This window comes from Salmo trutta, chromosome 39, assembly GCF_901001165.1.
Source record: "Salmo trutta chromosome 39, fSalTru1.1, whole genome shotgun sequence".
NCBI classification, from domain to species: domain Eukaryota; kingdom Metazoa; phylum Chordata; class Actinopteri; order Salmoniformes; family Salmonidae; genus Salmo; species Salmo trutta.
In genome coordinates, this window is record NC_042995.1 from 9,468,748 (window position 1) to 9,495,443 (window position 26,696).

Here is a 26,696-nt window from a genome sequence, read left to right on the forward strand (position 1 = left end):
TAGGCGTGTCCCCATTAAATTCATCCTGGGCTGGGGTAGAGGGAGAACAAGACCGGCTTTTCTACCTTTTTTGGGACTGCCCAAGTGAACTTCTGGATAGTCCTGCAACAAACATTAAGCACATGACATACAGTAAATCATGCATGCAATGTCATTAGATGCACATCAAAACCCATAATTTATACATAAAATATCAGAGAGAATCAAAAGGCACACATTTTGTGGAACAATCCACTTACTGGCATTATTCATGGGGAAACAGCTCTGTTCTTAATCAGTTGTGGATGTATAATTATAATCTTCACTCTTCATTTTCTGAAAAAAAGTTCATAGAGGTAAATAGTAAACAAACTGTAGTAATGAATACACTGAGAGCAAGTTTGAACTACAGTTTGACAGTCTGCTTAGCTAGTTAATTTTGGTCAATGCATTTTGCACTCATTCTCCTGTCTTATTTGTAACATATTAACGCCCTCTCTCCTGTGAGCTAACGTTCTTAGCTAGCTAGTTAGTTAACCCATACTACAGTTAGTTAGCAAACCAACCAGCTTCACGATAGGTACCCAGAGAGTAACGTTGATGTTGGACTCTAGCTAGTTAATTTAAAAAAAAAATGTCTGTCAAAAAACCATCACTCCACACCGGTTACCAGAAAACATAGCTAACCGTAGTCAGCTAAACCGATACAGTAAGCTAGCTAACAGTACAACTATCAAATATGTTATCCCTGCTTTCCCATCTAGCTAGCAACTAAGTTGGTGTTAACGTTAGCTAGCTAGCATGCAAGTATCCAGGCAGAGTTTCTTATGTTAGCATAGAGAAAATAATAGTTTGCGACATTAACAGAAACTGATAAATAATATAACAACCTTATAAAATTACAAACGTTTTCAGAAATGTTGAGCTTACAATTATCCTCGTGTCGTTGTTACCCGTCTTGAGGAACAAATGTCGGGTGAATGACTTGCTCTTTCTGCTTCTCCCAGTTTTGAGACATGACGGTTATAAATTGTAATAAATTCCATTGTGATATTGTAAACTAATGATTTGAAATTACAGGTAATTTTCAGTCATTCTGTCTATCAGAATATCTAACAAGCTATTTGATTTTATTTTAAATCAATATATTTCATTACATTGTGTATATCAAAAAAGAATCAATCTTATACTATATGCAATATTGTATTCGTGTATCTCATGCATTTCAATGAGTACAAGCTGATCAGGCTGACCTTCGGCTATATTTGGATCAAAACAGACGGACAATTTTGGGCGAAATAAAGTCTATGATGAACGTCGCCACTGATGCCAAGGCAAAGCCAGCGTGAAATTCCCCTTTAACCTGTAGTTGTTGGTTTTATTCAATGCAGGATTCTACATGCAGGAGTTAGTCCGTAGCGGGGTGTGTCTGGTTTTGGGTAGGAAATATGGCGACGCGGAAGTGCTGTTCGAGTCTGATATCTCCCAGTTCAGTAAAGTTGGTAAGAAGGAATGGAAGACGGAGACAACGAAAAATGGAGCAAACAGACCAAAAATTGTAAATGAATATCGGCTTCTTTTGGAGCGCGATTCATCAACAATTATCTATTTTTGGGAGATCATTTGAGGTCAGGAAGATGGCAAAGGAGGCATGCGCAAAGGTTGAGTCAGTCAGAGTGACCAGTAGTGGTTTTGATTTCATGCGTCGCAGAAGGAGAGAGCATTGTGTTTTTCGGAGCAGGGCACCGATAAAATGTGTTATATCTGGAGTTTCGTTGGAAGAGTGTCTGCCTACTCATGTGATGCTGTACGATATGCATTGTCAGCTATTGTGAATAAAAAACTGCAGTTATGAAATTGATAAAATAATGGCCATGTTTCAAGTGTGGTATTTATTAGGATCCCCATTAGCCGCTGCAAAAGTATCAGAATTGTCCTCTTCTCTCATTGACTTCTCAAACCACGGCTTGGTCCGCTTCACAGGCGTTCTCTGAAGTCTCGCGTTGTTACGTCTCTGGGTTTAGAAACTGGTAGTGGGGAGAAGGCAGTCCCGCGCAGGCGCGCATCATTCTTCAGAATAAAGGATACGTCAGAATTGTGCAGTCGAGACGACAATTTCTGTGTTGGTTTCAAATGTATTACTACTTGTATGTAATAGCACGTTCTAATATCGAAAGAACATGTCATAACATGCTAGGTAACAAATACGTGAAAATATTATCACGTTTGATAAAGGTTTTATGTGCTATTTTTATGTCAAACCGCATGAGTGAACGTGATCACTTTTTTACAAGTTACATAGAGACTTTTGGTGAGTCTGAGTGGATGTATATCATTTCATTAAGGATCAATTTATTTTCGATTTCTGGGTTCGTTTTACATGTCGTTTTTGGTTTTGTGTAAAATTCACGAGATGGTAAAATGGCGGTGCCCCCTCGGTCTGCATCAACGTACTTCAGTGCAGGCAGTGAGGGTGCAGCAGAGAGAATTTCATGGTTGCACTACTGTTTTGGAGCTAAACGTAATGATTATCAGTTTTCTACATGTGTACTAATATTCAGAGACATTCAGTTTCTGTCTATCAGTAAATGTTACTATGGTGTGAACGGAAATACTATTGGTTTTTGATTGGAATAATACAGTGAAGACGAGGTTATTCAGGAAAATAGTACAAAGTGCTGCCTAAAACATACTGCAACCTTGTACTAAATGTTTTTTGAGGCATTTATGTTAATTCAGGAGATCTACTATAGATTAAGTTAATTTAGAGTTGTGTAGCCTAATTTCAAGTGTATACTTGGTACTCTGCTCCAGTGAGCTCCTGTCCAAGTCAAGCACAGATCTCATTTTAGTAGATCTGGTAGCTAAGCATTGACAAAACATTAATTAATTCACATTAGACAGTCACCTCAAGTTTCTACTGTTTGAGCTTATGTTCATCGTATAGAATATTATCTCAACAGTATTGTGGAGCTCCTGCACCTAAAAATAAACCATATTTTTAGAAAATAAAGTATTGACAGTTCTGACACTAACTTTTGAGTCTGTTTCTCTTTATTACTACTGGCTGACTCAGATTAAGTCTGAGGCCGATAACATCAACAGTGAGGACAAACCCAGCCTGCCTCTCTCCTTCCACACTGTCCAAACCTACAGTCACTGGCTCCTGATTGTGACAGTGGAGCCCAGTTTGCTCTGCAGGATCCAGAGATGACATCAGTGAAGCTGGAAGACTGCAGTCAAACACTGGAGCTGAATGTCAACATTAAAGATGAAGAAGAGGAGGAGAAGATTGGGACATCTGTTTCTCATGGTAAGAGCAGGTTCTATCTAACTAAGTTTGTGTTTTTCATTCCAACTTCCCACTGTGCATGAAAAGTTACTGTAAAACTGTTTTATTTATTTTATTTAACCTTTATTTAACCAGGTAGGCCAGTTGAGAACAAATTCTCATTTACAACTGCAACCTGGCCAAGATAAAGCAAAGCAGTGTGACAAAAACAACAGAGTTACACATGGAATAAACAAACGTACAGTCAATAACACAATAGAAAAATCTATATGCAGTGTGTGCAAATGTAGTAAGATTAGGGAGGTAAGGCAATAAATAGGCCGTAGTGGCAAAATAATTACAATTTAGCATTAACACTGGAGTGATAGATGTGCAAGTCGAGATACTGGGTTGCAAAAATAAATAACAATATGGGGATGAGGAAGTTGGGTGGGCTATTTACAGATGGGCTGTGTACAGGAGCAGTAAGCTGCTCTGACAGCTGATGCTTAAAGTTAGTGAGGGAGATATGTCTCCAGCTTCAGTGATTTTTGCAATTCGTTCCAGTCATTGGCAGCAGAGAACTGGAAGGACAGGTGGCCAAAGGAGGAGTTGGCTTTGGGGATGACCAGTGAAATATACCTGCTGGAGCGCTTGCTACGGGTGGGTGTTGCTATGGTGACCAGTGAGCTGAGATAACGTGGGGCTTTACCTAGCAAAGACTTATAGATGACCTGGAGCCAGTGGGTTTGGTGACCAATATGAAGCGAGGGTCAGCCAATGAGAGCATACAGGTCGCAGTGGTGGGTAGTATATGGGGCTTTGGTGACAAAACAGATGGCACTGTGATAGACTACATCCAATTTGCAGAGTAGAGTGTTGGAGGCTATTTTGTAAATGACATCGCCGAAGTTGAGGATCGATAGGATAGTCCGTTTTACAAGGGTATGTTCGACAGCATGAGTGAAGGAGGCTTTGTTGCGAAATAGGAAGCCGATTCTAGATTTAATTTTGGTTTGGAGATGCTTAATGTGAGTCTAGAAGAAGTGTTTACAGTCTAACCAGACACTTAGAATATGTGGACAACTACAAATACCTAAGTCAGAACTGTCCAGTTGCACTACTGTTTAAATGCTGAATGTAATGATTATCGGTTTTCTACGTGTGTAATGATATTGACACATTCAGTTTGTCTTTATCTATAAACGTTACTATGGTGTGAACAGGAAATACAATATGTTTTTTGAAGTAAAACAGTGAATACAAGGATATTAACGAAAATAGCACATAGTGATGCCTAAAACAAACTGTAACCTTGTACTAAATGGTTTTTGAGTAATTTATGCATTTTTCTTCTATAGGTTAAATATTAGCTCAAAAGTATCATGGAGCTCCTGCACCTAAATATAAACAGTACCGGCACCTATTTCAGTCCAAGTCAAGCACTGAATTAGATAATTGAACAATAAAAGAAATATAATATATTTTTAGAGAATAAAGTGCCAGAACTGTCAAGACCATAACTTTTGTGTCTGTTTCTCAATGTTACTACAGGACAACTAGAATTAAGTCTGAGGCCGGTAACATCAACAATGAGGACAAACCCAACCTGCCTCTCTCCTTCCACACTGAGTCCAAACCTACAGTCACTGGGTCCTGATTGTGACAGTGGAGCCCAGTTTGCACTGCAGGATCCAGAGATGGCATCAGTGAAGCTGGAAGACTGCAGTCAAACACTGGAGCTGAATGTCAACATTAAAGATGAAGAAGAGGAGGAGAAGATTGGGACAACTGTTTCTCATGGTAAGAGCAGGTTCTATCTAAGTTTGTTGTTCATTCCAACTTCCCACTGTGCGTGAAAAGTTGCAGTAGAACTGTTTCATGATGAACTGTTTCAATGAGAAGGTAGATGTTATTTCATGCTACTGACACTTCCATGGTTTGACACCAGTATTGCCAGCATTTGTTTTATTCACTGGGCTATCTGGAGTGTTCAGAGAGTAGACTAAAGAAGTGAAGTAAAACAGCCAGTGTTTTAAAGTTCTATGAAATGAGTCTGTGTAGTTACTAACCCTTGTGATAGTGAGTGGAGGATGATATGAAATGAGTCTGTGTAGTTACTAACCCTTGTGATAGTGAGTGGAGGATGATATGAAATGAGTCTGTGTAGTTACTAACCCTTGTGATAGTGAGAGGAGGATGATATGAAATGAGTCTGTGTAGTTACTAACCCTTGTGATAGTGAGAGGAGGATGATATGAAATGAGTCTGTGTAGTTACTAACCCTTGTGATAGTGAGAGGAGGATGATATGAAATGAGTCTGTGTAGTTACTAACCCTTGTGATAGTGAGTGGAGGATGATATGAAATGAGTCTGTGTAGTTACTAACCCTTGTGATAGTGAGTGGAGGATGATATGAAATGAGTCTGTGTAGTTACTAACCCTTGTGATAGTGAGAGGATGATGATATGAAATGAGTCTGTGTAGTTACTAACCCTTGTGATAGTGAGTGGAGGATGATATGAAATGAGTCTGTGTAGTTACTAACCCTTGTGATAGTGAGAGGAGGATGATATGAAATGAGTCTGTGTAGTTACTAACCCTTGTGATAGTGAATGGAGGATGATATGAAATGAGTCTGTGTAGTTACTAACCCTTGTGATAGTGAGTGGAGGATGATATGAAATGAGTCTGTGTAGTTACTAACCCTTGTGATAGTGAGAGGAGGATGATATGAAATGAGTCTGTGTAGTTACTAACCCTTGTGATAGTGAGTGGAGGATGATATGAAATGAGTCTGTGTAGTTACTAACCCTTGTGATAGTGAGTGGAGGATGATATGAAATGAGTCTGTGTAGTTACTAACCCTTGTGATAGTGAGAGGAGGATGATATGAACTGAGTCTGTGTAGTTACTAACCCTTGTGATAGTGAATGGAGGATGATATGAAATGAGTCTGTGTAGTTACTAACCCTTGTGATGGTGAGTGGAGGATGATATGAAATGAGTCTGTGTAGTTACTAACCCTTGTGATAGTGAATGGAGGATGATATGAAATGAGTCTGTGTAGTTACTAACCCTTGTGATAGTGAATGGAGGATGATATGAAATGAGTCTGTGTAGTTACTAACCCTTGTGATAGTGAGTGGAGGATGATATAGGTCATAATTTTTTACTTATGAGTTACTTTTAGAATAGTTTTATTCTCCATTTTGTATTGCACAGCCTACTCATATGAATACGTACAGGTAGCCTAGTGGTTAGAGCGTTGAGCCAGTAAACGAAAGGTTGCTGGATCGAATCCCTGAGCTGACAAGGTAAAAATAAACTTGGCAAAGAAAGAGAGGACCTCTTACTGTCAACTGCGTTTATTTTCAGCAAACTTAACGTGTAAATATTTGTATGTAAATAACAAGATTCAACAACTGAGACATAAACTGAACAAGTTCCACAGACATGTGACTAACAGAAATGTAATGTGTCCCTGAACAGGGGGGGGGGGGGGGGGGGGGGGTCAAAATCAAAAGTAACAGTCAGTATCTGGTGTGGCCACCAGCTGCATTAAGTACTGCAGTGCATCTCCTCATGGACTGCACCATATTTGCCAGTTCTTGCTGTGAGATGTTACCCCACTCTTCCACCAATGCACCTGCAAGATCCCAGCCATTTCCTGGGGGACTAGCCCTTACCCTCCATTCCAACACGTCCCTGACGTGCTCAAAGGGATTGAGATCCGGGCTCTTCGCTGGCCATGGCAAAACACGGACATTCCTGTCTAGCAGGTGTGATGTTCGGATGTACCGATCCTGTTCAGGTGTTGTTACACGTGGTCTATTCCACAGGCCAAAATCAACATCCTCACCAATTCTATGTAAAGGAGATGTGTCCCGGAGGAGGCAGCAGCAGCTAGCCACTTCTCCAGTGCTTACTGTGTAAATTGGGAGGTGCTGGAACCAAAAGTGAGCCTGAGAGGGTTGACCTGGGGGTCTCTGAGGTACCAGAACACATTAAATAAAATACCTTTTATAATAAAGCATTGCATGCATTATCATGACTTTTGCATACTGGCATAATATAATTGTTTTATTTTATTTAACTAGGCAAGTCAGTTTAAGAACAAATTCTTATTTACAATGACGGCCTATAGGACTCCCAATCGCGACCGGATGTGATACAGACTGGATTCGAACCAGAGACTGTTGTGATGCCTTTTGCACTGAGATGCAGTGCCTTAGACCGCTGTGCCACTCGGGAGCAGTGGAGTTGAGCCGCTTACAGAAGTTACACACATGGAGTACATTTTTTGTAGCCTGGAGTCCAGGAAAAATGTGGCCTTTTACAAACGGATTTCATGCAGTTCTACATCATTTTAGATGACTGGGACTGATGACCAAAATGACAGGCTACTTTGACACTGAGACTCTGAGGTCTCTAATCCATCAATAGCCTCGTCCAGGTATGAGGAGAAACACATTGTACAATATGAGGAGGAAGTTATAGTCCTTAACAAGCTTTCCAGTTTCCCTGACTCACCCAATGATGTGCAGCTCACTCACTGGCCAAAAGCTCATCTTTCTCTTGCTTTACTTTGTAAAACAGTGCTGTTCGCTCAATAAGCCTATTTGGAAGTTGAAAACTTGGTAACATACAGACAGAGTAGTATTTTATTTTCAGCAGGATCCATTTGCTTTACAACCTGTGTTTTCCAGTGACTGTATTAGAAATATTGCTAAAGGCCTGTTTTGGCTGCATGCTGTTCACTGACAGATTTGCAACACGTTCCTGACTGTAGACATGCCTTTTGATTTGGCTAGCCACAATCCACAGCTAGGCTATTTTATTTAAATGATCTATTGATCCTCTGTAGCTAAATACTCCTGGTGTAGTTTTGGGAATTATTTCATTTCTTTCTGAACAGACTGCAGAGTGCTGCAGCACCTCAACACACTTCCCACAGCTATTATTCTATTAGGAAATAAATGAAGTGCAATGCTGGAGAGATGAGTTGCTGGCTCATGTCTATAACAGCACAGAGAGGGAGAGAGATCATAGAAAGTGAATCTCATTTTAGTTCTGTGAGAGATACAGGCATGCTTCTCTCTCACCACAGCAATGGCCACGCCTTGGTCTAAATAGGCTACAATGTTGCACAAACCATAAACCTGGGGCGGCCCAACATTAATACATTCTTAGAATATCAGGCATTTCTTCACATGACGTTTTTTAGGAGGCATGACAATTAGAAAGTAATTAGGATTTTTACATTGCAAACAGTGGATATTATTTTTTATGCCACTAGAGGTACAGTTTACATGCACTTAGGTTGCACTCATTAAAACTTGTTTTTCAACCACTCCACAAATTTCTTGTTAACAAACTATACTTGGCCTCCCGGGTGGAGCAGTGGTCTCTGGTGGCACAGCCAGAGACCACTGGGTTCGAGCCCAGGCTCTGTCGCAGCCAGCCGCGACCGGGAGGTCCATGGGGCGGCGCACAATTGGCCTAGCGTCGTCCGGGTTAGGGAGGGTTTGGCCAGCAGGGATATCCTTGTCTCGTCGCGCACTAGCGACTCCTGTGTCGGGCCGGGCGCAGTGCACGTTGACCAGGTCGCCAGGTGTACGGTGTTTACTCCGACACATTGGTGCGGCTGGCTTCCGGGTTGGATGTGCATTGTGTCAAGAAGCAGTGCGGCTTGGTTGGGTTGTGTTTCGGAGGACGCATGGCTCTCGACCTTCGACCGTACGGGAGTTGCAGCGATGAGACAAGACTGTAACTACTACCAACTGGATACCACGAAATTGGGGAGAAAAAAAGGGTTCAAATAAATAAATAATATTTTTTTTATTTTTTTTACTTTCGTTTTGGCAAGTCGGTTAGGATATCTACTTTGTGCATGACACAAGTAATTTTTCCAGCAATTGTTTATAGACAGATTATTTCACTTATAATTCACTATCATAATTCCAGTGGGTCAGAAGTTTACATACACTAAATTGACTGTGCCTTTAAACAGCTTGGAGAATTCCAGAAAATGATGTCATGGCTTTAGAAGCTTCTGATAGTGTAATTGACATCATTTGAGTCAATTGGAGGTGTAGCTGTGGATGTATTTGAAGGCCTACCTTCAAACTCAGTGCCTCTTTGCTTGACATCATGGGAAAATCAAAAGAAATCAGCCAAGACCTCAGAAAAAAATTGTAGACCTGAAGTCTGGTTCATCCTTGGGAGCAATTTCCAAATGCCTGAAGGTACAACGTTCATCTGTACAAACAATAGTACGCAAGTATAAACACCATGGGACCACGCAGCCGTCATACCGCTCAGGAAGACGACACGTTCTGTCTCCTAGAGATGAACATTCCTCTGGTGCGAAAAGTGCAAATCAATCCCAGAACAACAGCAAAGGACCTTGTGAAGATGCTGGAGGAAACGGGTACAAAAGTATCTACATCCACAGTAAAACGAGTCCTATATCGACATTATCTGAAAGGCCGCTCGGCAAGAGGCGGCCTTTCAAAACCACCATAAAAAAGCCAGACTACGGTTTGCAACTGCACATGGGGACAAAGATCGTACTTTTTGGAGAAATGTCCTCTGGTCTGATGAAACAAAAATAGAACTCTTTTGCCATAATGACCATCGTTATGTTTGGAGGAAAAAGGGGGAGGCTTGCAAGCTGAAGAACATCATCCCAACCATGAAGCACGGGGGTGGGAGCATCATGCTGTAGGAGGGACTGGTGCACATCACAAAATAGATGGTATCATGAGGATGGAAAATTATGTGGATATATTTAAGCAAATAGGTCTTCCAAATGGACAATGACCCCGAGCATATTTCCAAAGTTGTGGCAAAATGGCTTAACCTCTCAAGTGTGCGTGGGACAGTAGCGTCCCACCTGGCCAACATCCGGTGAAATTGCAGAGCGCGAAATTCAAAAATCCTAAATTCAAATCTTTGACATTCTTGAAAATATGTTATACATCAAAATAAAGCTTAACTTCTTGTTAATCCAGCCGCTGTGTCAGATTTGAAAAAGGCTTTACGGCGAAAGCAAACCATGCGATTATCTGAGGACAGCGCCCCGCATACAAAACCATGAAAAAGATATTTCAACCAGGCAGGTGCGCCACAAAAGTCAGAAATAGCGATATAATTAATGCCTTTTGAAGATCATCTTCTGTTGGCACTCCAAAATGTCCCAGAAACATCACAAATTGTCATTTTGTTCGATAATGTCCTTTTATGTCCCAAAAATGGCAATTTATTTGGCGCGTTTGACGAAGAAATACACCGGTTTAAACTCGCACAACATGCCTACAAAGTATTCAATAAGTTACCTGTAAACTTGGTCCAAACATTTCAAACAATGTTCCTAATCCAACCTCGGGTACCCTAAAACGTAAATAATCAATACAATTTAAGACGGAATAAACTGTTTCTAATACCGGATAAAAACAACATGGAGCATGCTCCTGTTCACGCTCACCAAAACAGTAGAGTCCACCTGGAGTGACACTGACAATGAATAGGACTCCTTCTTCATTTCTCAAAAGAAAAACATCATACAATTTCTAAAGACTGTTGACATCTAGTGGAAGCCATAGGAACTGCAACCAGGTTCCTAATAATAAGGCTATCCTATAGAAAACCATTGGAAAATCCTATGACCTCAATTTTGTTTTTCTTTGATGTTTTGTCCTCGGGGTTTCGCCTGACAAATCAGTTCTGTTATACTCACATTATTTTAACAGTTTTAGAAGCTTTAGAGTGTTTTCTATCCACTTATTGTGGGACTAACTTATTGTGGGAAGCTTGTGTAAGGCTACCCAAAATGTTTGACCCAAGTTAAACAATTTAAAGGCAATGCTACCAAATACTAATTGAGTGTATGTAAGCTTCTGACCCACTAGGAATGTGATGAAAGAAATAAAAGCTTAAATAAATTATTCTCTCTGCTATTATTCTGACGTTTCACATTTTTAAAATAAAGTGGTGATCCTAACTGAACTAAGACAGGGAATTTTTACTAGGATTAAATGTCAGAAATTGTGAATAACTGAGTTTAATTGTATTTGGCCAAGGTGTATGTAAAACTTCCAACTTCATCTGTAGTCTACCTGACCCTGGCAAATGGGTTCCAGAACGAAAGACTCCAAAACTGAGAGGTGCTGGAGGATCCGGCTCAAATTAAGCACCGCCCTTCTCATATAATGAGGTAGGGCCATCCCAAGGATCCCTGAATGCATGGACGATTGCACCAAAGATAGGCCACAACCAGTCGTTTCCGATGGGGAACAGATGAGTCATAGCGGGCAGAGCCAAGCACCAGCTACCGAGATCCAATTGCCGCGTTCTAGCACACATCTGCATATTTCTGTTAGCCACCGCCTCCTCTGTGAAGCACTTGTGTGCAATAACTCATTTCGCCTTTACATTCCTTCTGAACAACGCAATTTAAAAAAATACCCTTTCCAAAAGTTAAAGTCTACAAAACTTAGTCCACTCTGTTCATAACAGATTTTAGTTTTGGGAACAGAACTATATTAAGATCAGATGTTTCATTGATTAGAACATTTGCAGAATGTCGGCAAAAATCCATCTCGTTCCATCTTCTCCCACTGCCGGCCAGCGGGCTTCCTCTCACTACCATATTTGGTAGTGAGTGGAAACGCAAAGCGGATGCTTCACATTTATTCTTCTGGTGAAATATCTGTCTCATTGTTCAATCTGTGGCTGCACTGTGGTAGTGGGGGAACAGGAAGTTCCAGGCTGGCACACACTATTCTTCAGAATAAAGATAGCGCAAGAACTGTGATGTTAAGAAGATAACCTTTGTGTCCGTTTCTATTCATTAATACAGGTATGGAATAGCAGGTTTAAACTTCCTAATATCAAAAGAACATGTCATTCCATGCTAGGTAACATCCGTGAAGGTATTATCACGTTTGGTAAAGGGTTGATTTGTTATTTTTGGGTCAAACCAAGTGAAGAACGTGATAACTATTTTATGAGCCACATAGCTAGAGACTTTGGGTTTGTCTGAATGGATGTACATAATTTTCTCAATGTCATTTCATAAATAATCCATTTATTTGAGATTTCTGAGTTCGTTTTGCATGTTTTTGGTTTTGTGTAAAATTCACAAGCTGGGAAAACTGCGGCGCCCACTCTGTCTGCGTCAAAGAGAGACAATTTTATGTAGTAATATTCAGACTCATTCAGTTTCTATCTTTGTCTATAAATGTTAATATGATGTGAACGGGAAATACAATTGGTTTTTGATTGACATAATACAGTGAAGACAAGGTTATTCAGGAAAATGGTACATAGTGCTGCCTAAAACATACTACAACCTTGTACTAAATGGTTTTTGAGTAATTTATTAATTTATGTAAATCCAAGAAATCTACTATAGGTTAAGATTAGTTACGTTGTGTAGCGTGTACTTTGTCTAATTTGAATAAATTCATGTTTTGTTGTCAATGCTTACCTACCTGATCTATTGACATGAGATGGACAGGAGCTTACTGGAGCTGAGAACCGACACCTCAATTTTCTACTGCTTGAGCTCATGTTCTTATAGAATATTACCTCAACAGTATTGTGGTACTCCTGCACCTAAATATAAACAGTACCGCCCCCAAAATGAGTATCGACAACTATTTCAGTCCAAGTCAAGCACTGATTTAGATAATTGAACAAGAAAAAATATAATATATTGTAATAGAGAATAAAGTGCCAGAACTGTCAAGACAATAACTTTTTGTGTCTGTTATTCATTGTTACTACAGGACGACTAGAAGTAAATCTGAGGCCGGTAACATCAATAGTGAGGACAAACCCAACCTGCCTCTCTCCTTCCACACTGAGTATAAACCTACAGTCACTGGGTCCTGATTGTGACAGTGGAGCCCAGTTTACACTGCAGGATCCAGAGATGGCATCAGTGAAGCTGGAAGACTGCAGTCAAACACTGGAGCTGAATGTCAACATTAAAGATGAAGAAGAGGAGGAGAAGATTGGGACATCTGATTCTCATGGTATGAGCAGGTTGTATCTGACGAAGTTTGCTGTTTATTCCAACTTACCACTGTGTATGAACAGTTGCAGTAGAACTGTTTCATGATGAACTGTTTCAATGAGAAGGTAGATGTTATTTTATGCTACTCAGACTTGCATACCAGTATTGCCAGCATTTTGTTTTATTCACTGGGTTATCTGGAGTGATCAGAGAGTAGACTAAAGAAGTGAAGTAGACAAACTGCCAGTGTTTTACAGTTCTATGAAATTACTCTTCTTTTTATAACCTTTTTTTTATCTAGGCAAGTCAGTTAAGAACAAATTATTATTTACATTGACGGCCTACCCCCGGCCAAACCCGGACGATGCTGGGCCAATTGTGTGCCGCCCTATGGGACTCCCAATCATGGCCGGATGTGATACAGCCTGGTTACAAACCCTTGTCATAGTGAGTGGAGGATGATATGGCTCATAATGTTCACGACTTTTACCCACTTTTAGAATAGTTTTATTCCCTTCTGTATTGTACAGCCTACTGATATGAATACGTATGTCACCCGGTACAGCCAGAAGAGGACTGGCCACCCCTTTGAGCCTGGTTCCTCTCTACGTTTCTTCCAAGGTTCCTGCTTGCTAGGGAGTTTTTCGTGGCCACTTTGCTTCTACACCTGCATTGCTTGCTCTTTGGGGGTTGAGGCTGGGTTTCTGTAAAGCACTTTGTGACAACTTCTAATGTAATAATGGCTACATAAAATACATGTGATTGACATGTATATCACACCAACTGTATGTTTCTTCTGATGTTGTTCACACAGGAGACTATGTTGAGACATCCTCTACATCCAGAGTGCAACAGCAGGAAGATCACAGAGCTAAGAGGTCTCACCACTGCCCACATTGTGAGGAGATTTTCCCATTTCTATCAAAGCTAAAAATACACCTCAAAATACACCCAGGAGAGAATCGGTATTCCTATACTGACGGTGGGAAGAATTTCACAACATCCAAGGCTCTGACAGTTCATCAGAGAGTGCACACAAGAGAGAAGACTTACTCCTGCTCTGACTGTGTAAAATGCTTCACAACGTCAACTTGGCTAAAAGTTCATCAGAGAACACACACAGGAGAGAAGCCTTACTCCTGCGCTGATTGTATAAAATGCTTCACAACATCAGCTAAGCTAAAAGTTCATCAGAGAACACACACAGGAGAGAAGCCTTACTTCTGCTCTGCCTGTGGGGCGAGTTTCTCTCTAATGTGCAACTTAAAACGACATGAACGTATACACACAGAGAAGCTTTACTCCTGCTCTGACTGTGCGGCGAGTTTCTCTCTACTGTGCAAATTAAAACGACATGAATGCATACACACAGGAGAGAAGCCTTACTCCTGCTCTGACTGTGGAAAGAGTTTCTCTCGACTGGGCCACTTAAAAACACATGAACAAAAACATACAGGAGAGAAGCCTTACTCCTGCTCTGACTGTGGAAAGAGTTTCTCTCTACTGGGCCACTTAAAAATACACCAACATATACATACTGGAGAGAAGCCTTACTCCTGCTCTGACTGTGGAAAGAGCTTCTCTCGACCGGGCCACTTAAAAACACATGAACAAAAACATACAGGAGAGAAGCCTTACTCCTGCTCTGACTGTGGAAAATGCTTCACAACATCAACTGAGCTAAAAATTCATCAAAGAACACACACAGGAGAGAAGCCGTACTCCTGCTCTGAGTGTGTAAAATGCTTCCCAACATCAACCAGGCTAAAAGTTCATCAGAGAACACACACAGGAGAGAAGCCTTACATCTGCTCTGACTGTGCGGCGAGTTTCTCTCTACTGTGTAACTTAAAACGACATGAAAGTATACACACAGGAGAGAAGCCTTACTCTTGTTCTGACTGTGCGGCGAGTTTCTCTCTACTGTGTAACTTAAAACGACATGAACGTATACACACAGGTGAGAAGCCTTATCACTGCACTGACTGTGAGAAGAGGTTCTACAGATTGGGCCATTTAAAAAGACACCAATGTATACATAAAGGAGAGAAGCCTCATTTCTCTAAGACCAGCTAAGATTAGACACTCCACTTAAGTATCATGTCATTAAATAATTGGCAGTGAAGAAAGTGTAAAACACTATTGTAACCCTATAGTTTCTCACTGTGAGAGAACTGTGCCGAGGAAAGGGAGCGTTATAGCATGTTAGCCTCTCTTTACTTTACTGATCAGTGTGCACCTTGTCAGTTTTGTTAATCTCAATAACTTTACATTAGAAACTAACTTAGGGTTGAATATCCTCTGTGAGACGTCTCACAATGGAGTCTGATGGTTGACTGGGTGGTACTGCTTCCCTCTGCAGTTTTCTGTGGGAATGAGCTGGTAAACACAACATACTCTGAGTGTACAAAACATTAAGGACACCATGACATAGACTGACCAGGTGAATCCAGGTGAAAAGCTATGATCCTTAATGATGTATTTGTGGTGTATTTATTATGGATCCCCATTTGCTTTCATCAAAAAACAAGAAACTGCGGTTGCAGTGGGCTAAGGAATGAAAAGACTGGACACTGGAAAATTGGAAATATATTGCCTGGTCTGATGAATCCTGGTTCCTGCTGTTTCACGCTGATGGGAGGACTAGGGTATGGAGGAAACCACGAGTACATGCATCCAGTGGTGGGAAAATTACCTGTCATATTTAAGTAAAAGTAATGATACCTTAATAGAATTACTCATGTGAAAGTCGCACATTAAAATACTACTTGAGTAAAAGTATTTGGTTGTAAATATACTTAAGTATCAAAAGTAAAAGTATGAATAATTTAAAATTCTTTAAATTAAGCAGACCAGATTGCACAATTGTCTTTTTTAAATTTTATATTACGGATACCCAGGGGCACATTCCAACACATAATTTACAAACGGAGCATTTGTGTTTAGTGAGTCCGCCAGATCAGAGGCAGTAGGGATGACCAGGGATGTTATCTTGAGAAGTGTGTGAATTGGACCACTTTCTGTCACGCTAATCATAAAAAATGTACGGAGTACTTTTGGGTGTCAGGGAAAATGTATGAAGTAAAAAATATTTTCTTTTCTTTAGGAATGTAGTGAAATAAAAGTAGAAGTTGTCAACAATATAAATAGTAAAGTACAGATACCCCCAAAAACGACTTAAGTAGTTCTTCAAAAAAAATTACTTCATTACTTTACACCACTGTATGCATCCATGCCGTGTGTAGGCATTGCAGGCTGGTGGTGTGATGGCGTGGGGTGTTTTCAGGGCCCACATTGGGCCCCTTGATAAAAGATGAACAATGTTTGAATGCTACAGGATGTCTAAACATCATTGCCAATCAGGAGCATCCCTTCATGGCAGCAGTGTATCCATCTGCAAATAGATTTTTTCAGCAGGATTATGCCCCATGCCACAAGGCTTGTCCAGGAATGGTTCCATGGAAACCGTGACAGTGAATTCAGCTTACTGCAGTGGCCTGCCGAGTCACCAGATCTCAATCCAATTGTGCATCTGTGGGAAGAGATGGAACAAGCTATTCGGAGTAGATCCACTCCCAGCCAACTTGACACAATTGTAGGAAGCATTGGAGTCAACATGGACCAGCATCCCTGTGGAACGCTCTCAACACCTTGGACAGTCCATGTCGTGATGAATTGAGGATGTTCTGAGGATAAAGGGGGGTGCAACTCAATATTAGGAAGGTGTTCCTAGTGTTTTGTACACAGTGTATATCAGATAAAGATGGTGTGATGATCAGTTTTTAGCATTAGTTTGGGTGGATTATTTTATATTACTAAACTTTTGTTTAATGATAAATGTAGAGCTTGTATGTATATCATGCACTTTTTGAAATCTGTCATTGTGCCCTTGAGCAATTAACCCTTATTTGTCCAGTAAGTCGCTCTTATCCAGAGATCTGCTAAATTACACAAATGTAATGAAAAATGTTTGTACATGAATTCATGCTCGGCAACCTCTCTTGTGTATAATTAAATGAAATAAACAGTTTGAAGTGAAATACTGTATATACAATACACAACATTACTGCTTTGTTGACCCTGTCCCTCTGGCCAGGGTAATAGTAAGCTGGATTTTGCAGCTGCTGTTGTTAGTAGCCTACAGTTTCCATACAATACAGCATGTCAGATCACAAATGATTAGGTGTATAGGCTTCTACATTTTTGAAAGAGTTTTTGCTTGTGTCTCTTAACTTTTCCTTGTGGTAAAAATGTGGGTAAAACAAAGTGTGAATTAAAAGTGTGAATCTCGGAGCTTCGTAGCACCATTAGGTTCAGGAAATCCACTTTTTGGAAGCGAACCACTCGATTTCGTCCCTACGTTATATCGGCATCGAACATGTCACCCTCCCTAGGAGAGGGGGTGACACTGACAATTTATTAAAACGAGAGGCTGCCTGGATCTTTCATTTAAAGACCCTTGCTCCCTTCGGTCTCAACGTAGACTTTGATCTGAAGCCATTCTTGTGATTGTGCTATTCATTGTAAATGTTTGTAGGCCTATGTAGCAAAATTGTATCTATGATCGTATGCTCTCATTCATGTTTTTAGCATGTTATTTTTATATCTGAGAATTAACCAATGATATCGGCACACCCGGGCATGATTACAGACACCTGTGTGTGTCCTTTGACACTATATAAACTAGTGACCCAGAGTGTTTGTCATTATACCCTGATGAAGACAGCTTGTCTGTGGAAACGTTGTATATTAGGTAATTAAATGATTGCATCTGAGCTTCTAAAGTGTGGGTCTCTCCTTTCCTTTTTCGAGTGTTCTACTCTGCTAGCCAGCACCTCGCCTAAACAGGTGTGTGCTTCTATCGCCTCCAGGTCTCTGTAAGTCATGGATATAATATGTCTCTCTCTGTAAGTCATAGATATAATATGTCTCTCTCTGTTTATAAGTCATGGATATAATATGTCTCTGTTTGTAAGTCATGCATATAATATGTCTCTGTCTGTTTGTAAGTCATGGATATAATATGTCTCTCTCTGTAAGTCATGGATATAATATGTCTCTGTAAGTCATGGATATAATATGTCTCTCTCTGTAAGTCATGGATATAATATGTCTCTCTGTTTGTAAGTCATGGATAATATGTCTCTCTCTGTTTATAAGTCATGGATATAATATGTCTCTCTCTGTAAGTCATGGATATAATATGTCTCTGTTTGTAAGTCATGGATATAATATATCTCTCTGTTTATAAGTCATGGATATAATATATCTCTCTCTGTTTATAAGTCATGGATATAATATGTCTCTCTCTGTAAGTCATGGATACAATATGTCTCTGTTTGTAAGTCATGGATATAATATATCTCTCTGTTTATAAGTCATGGATATAATATGTCTCTCTGTAAGTCATGGATATAATATGTCTCTCTCTCTCTCTGTAAGTCATGGATATAATATGTCTCTGTTTGTAAGTCATTGATATAAATTGTCTCTCTCTGTTTAAGTCATAGATATAATATGTCTCTCTCTGTTTGTAAGTCATGGATATAATATGTCTCTCTCTGTTTGTAAGTCATGGATATAATATGTCTCTCTCTGTTTATAAGTCATGAATACATGTCTGTCTCTGTTTGTAAGTCATGGATATAATATGTCTCTCTCTGTAAGTCATGGATATAATATGTCTCTCTGTTTGTAAGTCATAGATATAATATGTCTCTCTCTGTTTGTAAGTCATGGATATAACATGTCTCTCTCTGTTTGTAAGTCATGGATATAATATGTCTCTCTCTGTAAGTCATGGATCTAATATGTCTCTCTCTGTTTATAAGTCATGGATATAATATGTTTCTGTTTGTAACAACAATTCTTCTCTATCACCTCTCTTAAGTGGCTGTCCAACTTCTAAGCCCTGGAACATTTTTACATTTTAGTCATTTAGCAGATGCTCTTATCCAGAGCGACTTACAGTAGTGAATACATACATTTAGTTTTCATTTCATGCATTTTTTTTGTTGTACTGGCCCCCCGTGCTAATCGAACCCACAATCCTGGTGTTGCACACACCATGCTGGCGTTGCAAACACCATGCTCTACCAACTGAGCCACAGGGAAACCTCAGTTGTCTTACATCATGTCCGACCACAAAGTTTCTGGCAACGGGATTTCTCGTCACCGGTTCTGAATGTTGCTCTTGTGCTCTGTAAGACAAACCTACAATTATCTTTTAAACTTTCCAACATCATAATAGCCACATGGGCACATCAGGAAATATACCACAAATGTTGTTTAGCAGGAAATTCTACCCGAAATACATTTTCTTCCCGGTATGAGGATGAAGAAATCCCCCTTGGTCATTATATTACAGTTCTCACAATGATCTGAGGGGAGGGTGGATAGGAAATGCTGAGGGGGAACATATTAACCTGTTCCTACCAGACTGTCCCTCAGGTTTCTAGCATGTTTATCTGCTCCTACCAGGCTGTCCCTCAGGTTTCTAGCATGTTTATCTGCTCCTACCAGGCTGTCCCTCAGGTTTCTAGCATGTTTAAAAGAGAATCAAGTGATATTCTGAAAATCCTGGCCCACAGAGGGATCCCAGTCCTAAATAGAAGTCAGAGATAAACCTGCTGGTCCTCCCCTGTGGATGCCACACCCCCTCCCATTGTTACGGAGTGTATGAACACATTTTGAACAATGGCTTCCTAAAATGCTGTGGTGCTTACTAACACAATAGGAATGGTTGTGGTAGATGTGGACCATCACAGGTGAGTTCACAGGTCTTACACTCTGAGCATTCATATTAATGACTCACCCTCAAATGGACCATCAATTCCAGAGTTCTACAAGACTATTTACATAATCAACTGGGCATTACAACAGGTTGACCCTCAATATAGTCCTGGGTATATGTTGTGTTTCTGGCTACTGTTTAAAATGCCAACTTTGATGCATTTGTGGCACAAATCCATTGCAAGTCAATGGTATGTATACAGTCCCAGTGAAAGCCTACACACCCCTTTAAATGTTGTTTAAATCTTAATAGGGATTAAATATTGTTGTTGTCCTGCCGACCTACAAAACCTACTCCACATTTTCTAAGTGTAAGAAACTTGTAGAACAGTTTTCCTTATAAAGATATCCAGTAGTTTTGATGACATATATTTCCCCATGAAACAGTTCTACAGCAACTTGACATGTGTGTTGTGGCTTGTAACTAACTAGCTAGCGGTTTAAGAGATGGTTTGAATCCTAATCAACCCATCCAATGTGAGAACATGTTGGCTGAAGTACAGTAGATGAATAAAGCTACAGTACTGTACACGGTGACAAAGCTGCGTATATTGAAAAAGCTTGTTAGTGCATAAGGTCAAATGTATCTCTGTGATGCTCATTTCAGGTATTTTTCTGCTTCACTGTTGTGGGAATTCTTACACAGGACAAAGTCAATATTAAATGAATCACTCTTTGTCAGCAAGCTGGGGAGGTCACAGTCAAACGTAGATGCATAAGTACCGGTCTGAAGTGAGCTGTAGAAGGGCCTTCCTTACATAGTCTTGTATACTGCTATCTAAACCTACATCAACATGATTCATAGGATCGGTTCACACATGTGACTGGCTCCGTCTCTATCTTAACTTAAAGAACATATTCTGGGCGTTCTGCTAGATGTTCCTCCGGAGGGGGCCCTACCCCTCTCTTGACCAGACACAGGCTTGTTTATTACACCAAAGATAAGATGCACAAAGTACATTTCATTCATTCCATTCCATCCTTTTGTCACTTGTGTGATAACAATAATTAAATGTTAAAGTAAGCATTTGGATTTGAGCTATCAAAAGGAGGTTCTATAAAATTATTTCATAATAAATCATAATAAAGCTAAAATCTACAATCAAAAAGTTATAACCAACTGGAGTGTGTGTGTGTGTGTGTGTGTATATAAAAAGAATACAGACATACATACATACATACATACCAAGGGATCTGTAGATTCAGAAGTGAATAAATCTCTGTGTTATCCATTGTTTCCATACCTTTTAGCAACAGTGGCACTGTATTCAGTCACATTAGAAGAGTGATCTGAGACAAAAGTACAACATTCATCACCAATGATTGCTCTGTTTCGCAGAGCTAACTTATGCAATGCTTTCATTTCCCAATGTAATTCTTCCAGGGCATTTCGAGTAGCATTGCCAATTTTCTCTCTGTGTCTAGAGATGTCTCCTGGAGGCAGGCGCCTGAGTGTGAGTGATGCCAGCTAGAGATCTCTTATCTCTCCTCATTCCAGGAGGTCTGTAGTCTGTGAACGAAGCCTTCAGATCCCTCTCATTATTCTGAACGGTTCTTACAGCTGTCACCACAAACCCTACAGTACATGTCCCTCCCCAGTTCCATGGAATGCTATAGGAAGCCAATAGGTTCCACAACCAATAGGTTCCATTCGGAGCTCCTCTGAAAGGGATAATAACATTATAGACTGAAATACCATAACTAACATTATAAGGTTCCCCAGTGTCGGCTTTGTACAATTACATTCCAGTTCACCCAAATGATTTCTTCGGTTCTCCTCAAATACACCAAGGGGCTGTCATCACTCCTGCTACTGAAATGAGTGGGAATAAAGTATTATCTGGCCTAGCAAACGACGGTGGGCCTGTATGCTTGTACAATGCAGAGAATGTCATGGGGTCAGGGTTAAGTGGCATTGCCACTAAGAATGGTAAGGCCATTTGCATAGACAGATTTACCCCTATGAGAACTCCCATCAGTGGTAAACCTGCTCCTATCTTAACTGGCCCTAAACCCCAAACTCAACACCCTTTTGTCCAGATGTAAGATTAGCAACTTTTTCTGCTCTAGATGAAACAAATTGCCCTCATTGTTGTGATCATCTCTTTCCACGATGACCATCTGCTTCTGGGTCACTGCTCCGGACCAGCGTCGGTTCTTTTCGTTCAGGGCTCCTTCTACCCTCTGTCAGGTTCCCACAAGGGGACAACCTACTGTTCTCATTAGCACTCCTGTGCTAATGCAGAGGAGGGCCACACTGCACCACTGGAACTGGCGAGGGCCCATCGTCTTCTGGATCAGGAACTCGTCTGAAGTGCAACACGTGGATCCAGGTATCTCTCTCAGCAACCTTCACTGTTGTGGGGGTGGTCAGAAGAACTTGGTACGGGCCTCTCCAACGGGGGTCCTTTCAACTCTTTCTCCTGAAGTCCTTCACCACCACAAAATCACCTGGGTTAAAACAGTGTTCAGTTCCACCTGCTAGATCTGGCAAAGAAGCCTTCACCCGGGGGAAAAGAGTCTTAAGAATACTGTTAAGGGTGACACAATACTCAACCATGTCTTCCTCCATCCCTTGCAGGGACAACCTGTTCTGGGCGAAATCTGCATTTGTCATTCGCATATGATGGCCAGTCAGCTAATTTAGTTTTCAGAGATTGGTTCACCCTTTCGACTGCACCAGCAGATTGGGGATGATAGACACAATGAGTTCTCAAATCAATCTGCAAAGTCTCTGACAAGGCTTGAACAATCTTATTTACGAAATGCCGACCGTTGCCAGAATACATTTTTGACGGCAGACCCCATCTCCTAAGATGGCGCCGACAGAGATGGTCGCCTCGCTTCAAATCCTTAGGAAACTATACAGTATTTTGTTTTTTTATGTATTATTTCTTACATCGTTAGCCCAGAAAATCTTAAGTGTTATTACAGGTGCATCAACGCTGGGACCAAGAGACTGAAAAACAGCTTCTGTCTCAAGGCCATCACTGTTAAACAGCCATCCCTAACACAGAGAGGCTGCTGCCTACATACAAACTCAAATCATTGGCCACTTTAATAAATGGATCACTAGTCACTTTAAACAATGGCACTTTAATAATGTTTACATATCCTACATTACTCTCATATGTATATAGTGTATTTTATACCATCTATTGCATCTTGCCTATGCCGCTCGGCCATCGCTCATCCATATATTTATATGGACATATTCTTATTCCATCTATTTACATTTGTGTGTACAAGGTAGTTGTTGTGGAATTGATAGATTACTTGTTGCTGTCGGAACTAGAAACACAAGCATTTCGCTACACTTGCATTAACATCTGCTAACCATGTGTATGTGACCAATAAAATGTTATTTGATTTGATCTCTCTCATGAGTGCATTCGCCACAACGGCCGCTGTGGCTCTCCTGCAAGGGAAAGCTTCAATCCATTTAGAAAATATGTCAACAACCACCAAACAATAATTATTCCTCCACAAGGATCAACTCAATTAAGTGCTCGAAGGGTCCTTCAGGTCTTGGATGGGACGCGGGGGATATTGAAAGGCCGCGTCCATCATTGTTAGTCAAACAAATCAAACATTTCTTGCAGAAATGTTCTGCAAAAACAGTAAAACCTACTGTACACCAATATTTATTTACAAGATCCACCATTCCTCCTTTAGACACATGATCCTGACCATGTGACAATTTTGTGAGGAAGTGGAATGTACAACGGGGCATGGCAGGTCTGCTCCACTCATCCAGCCATACACCCGAGGCGTCCTTATGACAGCACCCAGCCCACTTGCGTTTCTCTGAAGCATCAGCCGTAGCCTGTAAAGCAACGATATCATTAACAGAGAAAAAGTTGGTGGGAGCTGGAACTATTACCATCTGATACTTTATCACTGAGGTTAATGAGGGGAGTTGAACAACCTCCAACAGACAGCACACAAGCTTACTGTGAACAATTTGTTTTCCAGAGAAAGTCAAAAACCCTCTATTCTTCCACAATGTTCCAAAATCATGCACTATCACGCATATCTACTGTCGGTGTATATGTTAACAGAGCTATCTTTAGCCAAAATACAAACTTTAGTCAAACCAAATAATTATGCTGCTTGAGCAGACAAGTGCGATGGGAGCCTTGCAAACTCCATCGTCTCTAAACTTGTCACAACAGCGTTACCAACTAATAGGGTCTTATTTACCATTACACTGAGCAGACCCTTCTACAAAAAACTCAAAATCCAGATTTTCTAAGGGGGTGTCTCATGTCCAACCTAGGCCTACAGTCAATCTCAATAGCCAATCACAGCCCTCATAAAACAAAAACATGTCAAACCAGTTATAATTATAAAACAAATAGCACTATTAATATCAGTTTAAAAAGCTTCTACGAAAATCTATATCAATCAGAATGAAATAACAGTTGGACGGATCTACAGCTTTCTTAGACTCAACTATCAGCAAAAAAAGAATCAAAGAAATCCCCTAAAAGTAAATATTAGACACTGTTAAACATTCGCGTGAAAAAAAGCACCAGGTATGGAAAGCACCAGCTTTCCCATAGAATTTTATTTGACATTCTGGGACAAAGTAGCGGCCCAATTTACTCCAATGACAACACGTTATGTATCAAACAATTTCAGTTCTATTAAATTCAGGAAAATCTGGAGAGTCCTCTACTGATTATAGACCCACAAGTTTAATAAACTGTGACGGTCAAATAATAAAGCTTATAAGAATGGCAAAAGTATTACCAGACTTAACATATCTATCAAACAGAGTTTATTAAAAATAGACAAGCAAAAACACATTTCAGTTTAATACAATATGCAAAAAAACTATATAGATTTATCAAAAATGGTGGTTGATGCTGAAAAGGTTTTTGACTGTCTTGAAGGGCCTTTCCTATTCAAAACTTTGGAAACTTAAAATTTGAGCAGAAAAAATAAATGTTCTAAAAAGATTGTATAAATGTCAGAAAGCTAAAATATACACAAATATATTATCTGATGAAATAGTTTTATAAAGGAGCACAAGACAGGGATGTCCCCTCTCCCTCCTGTTTGCGCAGGCAGTTGAACCGCTTGCAGACAGAATTAGACAGGACCCAAACGTAACAGGTATCAGTATTGGTAAACATGAATATAAAATAAACTTATTTACAGATGATCTCCTGATATACCTGACCAATATTGGACCACAAAATGGGAAATACTTTGGATGCTTAATAGGTAACAACAAATAACAAAACACTATAGATAACTTTATTCCATTACTTAACAATATGACAGCAGATGTGATTAAATGGAATAATCTTCCCAATCTGACAGGTAGAATAAACCTCTAAAGAATGGCATGGCTCCCAAAGTTTTAGTATTTATTCTCCATAATACCAATTACCCCACAATCTTTAAAAAGTATACTCTGTCATAAGACTGTATATGGACAAATAAAATTCATAGAATAAAAAGGAAAGTTTCACATCTTCCTAAATCTGAGGGTAGTTTTAACCTTCCAGATTTGGAATTGTATCAACTCACTACTCAGGGCTTTTACTTGCGACATATAGTTAAATGCACTAAAGAGGAACAATGGGTGTCTGGTTCATATTGAAGATGTGCATGTTCATCCCCAGAATATTTTACATGTTTATATTCAAAAGCTAAAGCTAAGAACATGAATAACTTCGTAGTTAAGAACACTATAACAATATGGAAGAAGATGAAACGTATTCTACAAGAACCAATATCACTCCCGAGAAACCACAAGAATTAGTGGACACTGTTAATTAGTGGAATGTTACAAATACATGAAACATGGTTTCCAGGTGTTTGATGCCATTCCATTTGCTCCGTTCCGGACAATATTATGAGCGGTTCTGTCCTCAGCAGCCTCCTGTGCTAGAAACACAACCCCCTGTATATAGCCTTGTTATTGTTATTTTATTGTGTTACTTTATTTTATTTTATACTTTTATTTTATTTAGTCAATATTTTCTTAACTCTATTTCTTGAACTGCATTGTTGGCTAAGGGCTTGTAAGTAAGCTTTTCACGGTAAGGTACCTGTTGTATTCGGCACATGTGTCACGGGCTGGCTCGAAAAAACAGGAGAGGTAGAGTCAGGCGCAGGAGACAGAGAGTTCTTGACCACACTTCTTTATTCAAGAAAACTGGATGTGGTCGCCAAAAATATAGGGACGCAGCCCATAAATTATTCTGCGGTGGTGTACACAATGAAACCAACCACAGGCAGAGAAAAACCAACACACGTTCCTATAGCACATAAACCGGACAAGAAACACAATCACGCACAAACACAGACATCCTACGCTAAACTAAATAACCCCCCCCTACTAATGACTAACCCAAAACAGGTGCGTGCCTACCTACCTAGACCTAACCAACAGAAAGTGAAACAAAAAGGGATCGATGGTAGCTAGTAGGCCGGCGACGACGACCGCCGAGCTCCGCCCGGCCGAGGAGGGGCGCCACCATCCGTCGGTGTCGTGACAACATGTGACGAATCAAATTTGATTTGATTTATGGAACAATCCCTGGATAGCGTCTCAGAATTCATCGATAAATTGGTCCACATGGAAAACTAAAGGCATAGAAACTGTAAAATAC

The 26,696-nt window shown here is 40.2% G+C and overlaps 1 protein-coding gene across 1 annotated transcript; it reads left to right on the top strand.

Annotated features, from left to right (window-relative positions):
* The first annotated feature begins 5,011 nt into the window (after positions 1-5,011).
* LOC115179520 (zinc finger protein OZF) lies at positions 5,012-17,320 on the top strand. The gene is made up of 3 exons (XM_029741128.1): positions 5,012-5,053; positions 13,046-13,294; positions 14,090-17,320. The coding sequence occupies exons 2-3, from the start codon at positions 13,192-13,194 to the stop codon at positions 15,349-15,351; spliced, it is 1,365 nt and encodes a 454-aa protein (XP_029596988.1). The 5' UTR covers positions 5,012-5,053; positions 13,046-13,191; the 3' UTR covers positions 15,352-17,320.
* Positions 17,321-26,696: the final 9,376 nt, after the last annotated feature.

What these genes read in the sequence shown, in the direction of transcription:
- LOC115179520 (XM_029741128.1), top strand. Translation starts at nt 13,192, where the DNA reads ATGGCATCAGTGAAGCTGGAAGACTGCAGTCAAACACTGGAGCTGAAT. An exon ending in TGGGACATCTGATTCTCATG is followed by an intron (nt 13,295 to 14,089) that starts GTATGAGCAGGT and finishes TTGTTCACACAG; the next exon opens with GAGACTATGTTGAGACATCC.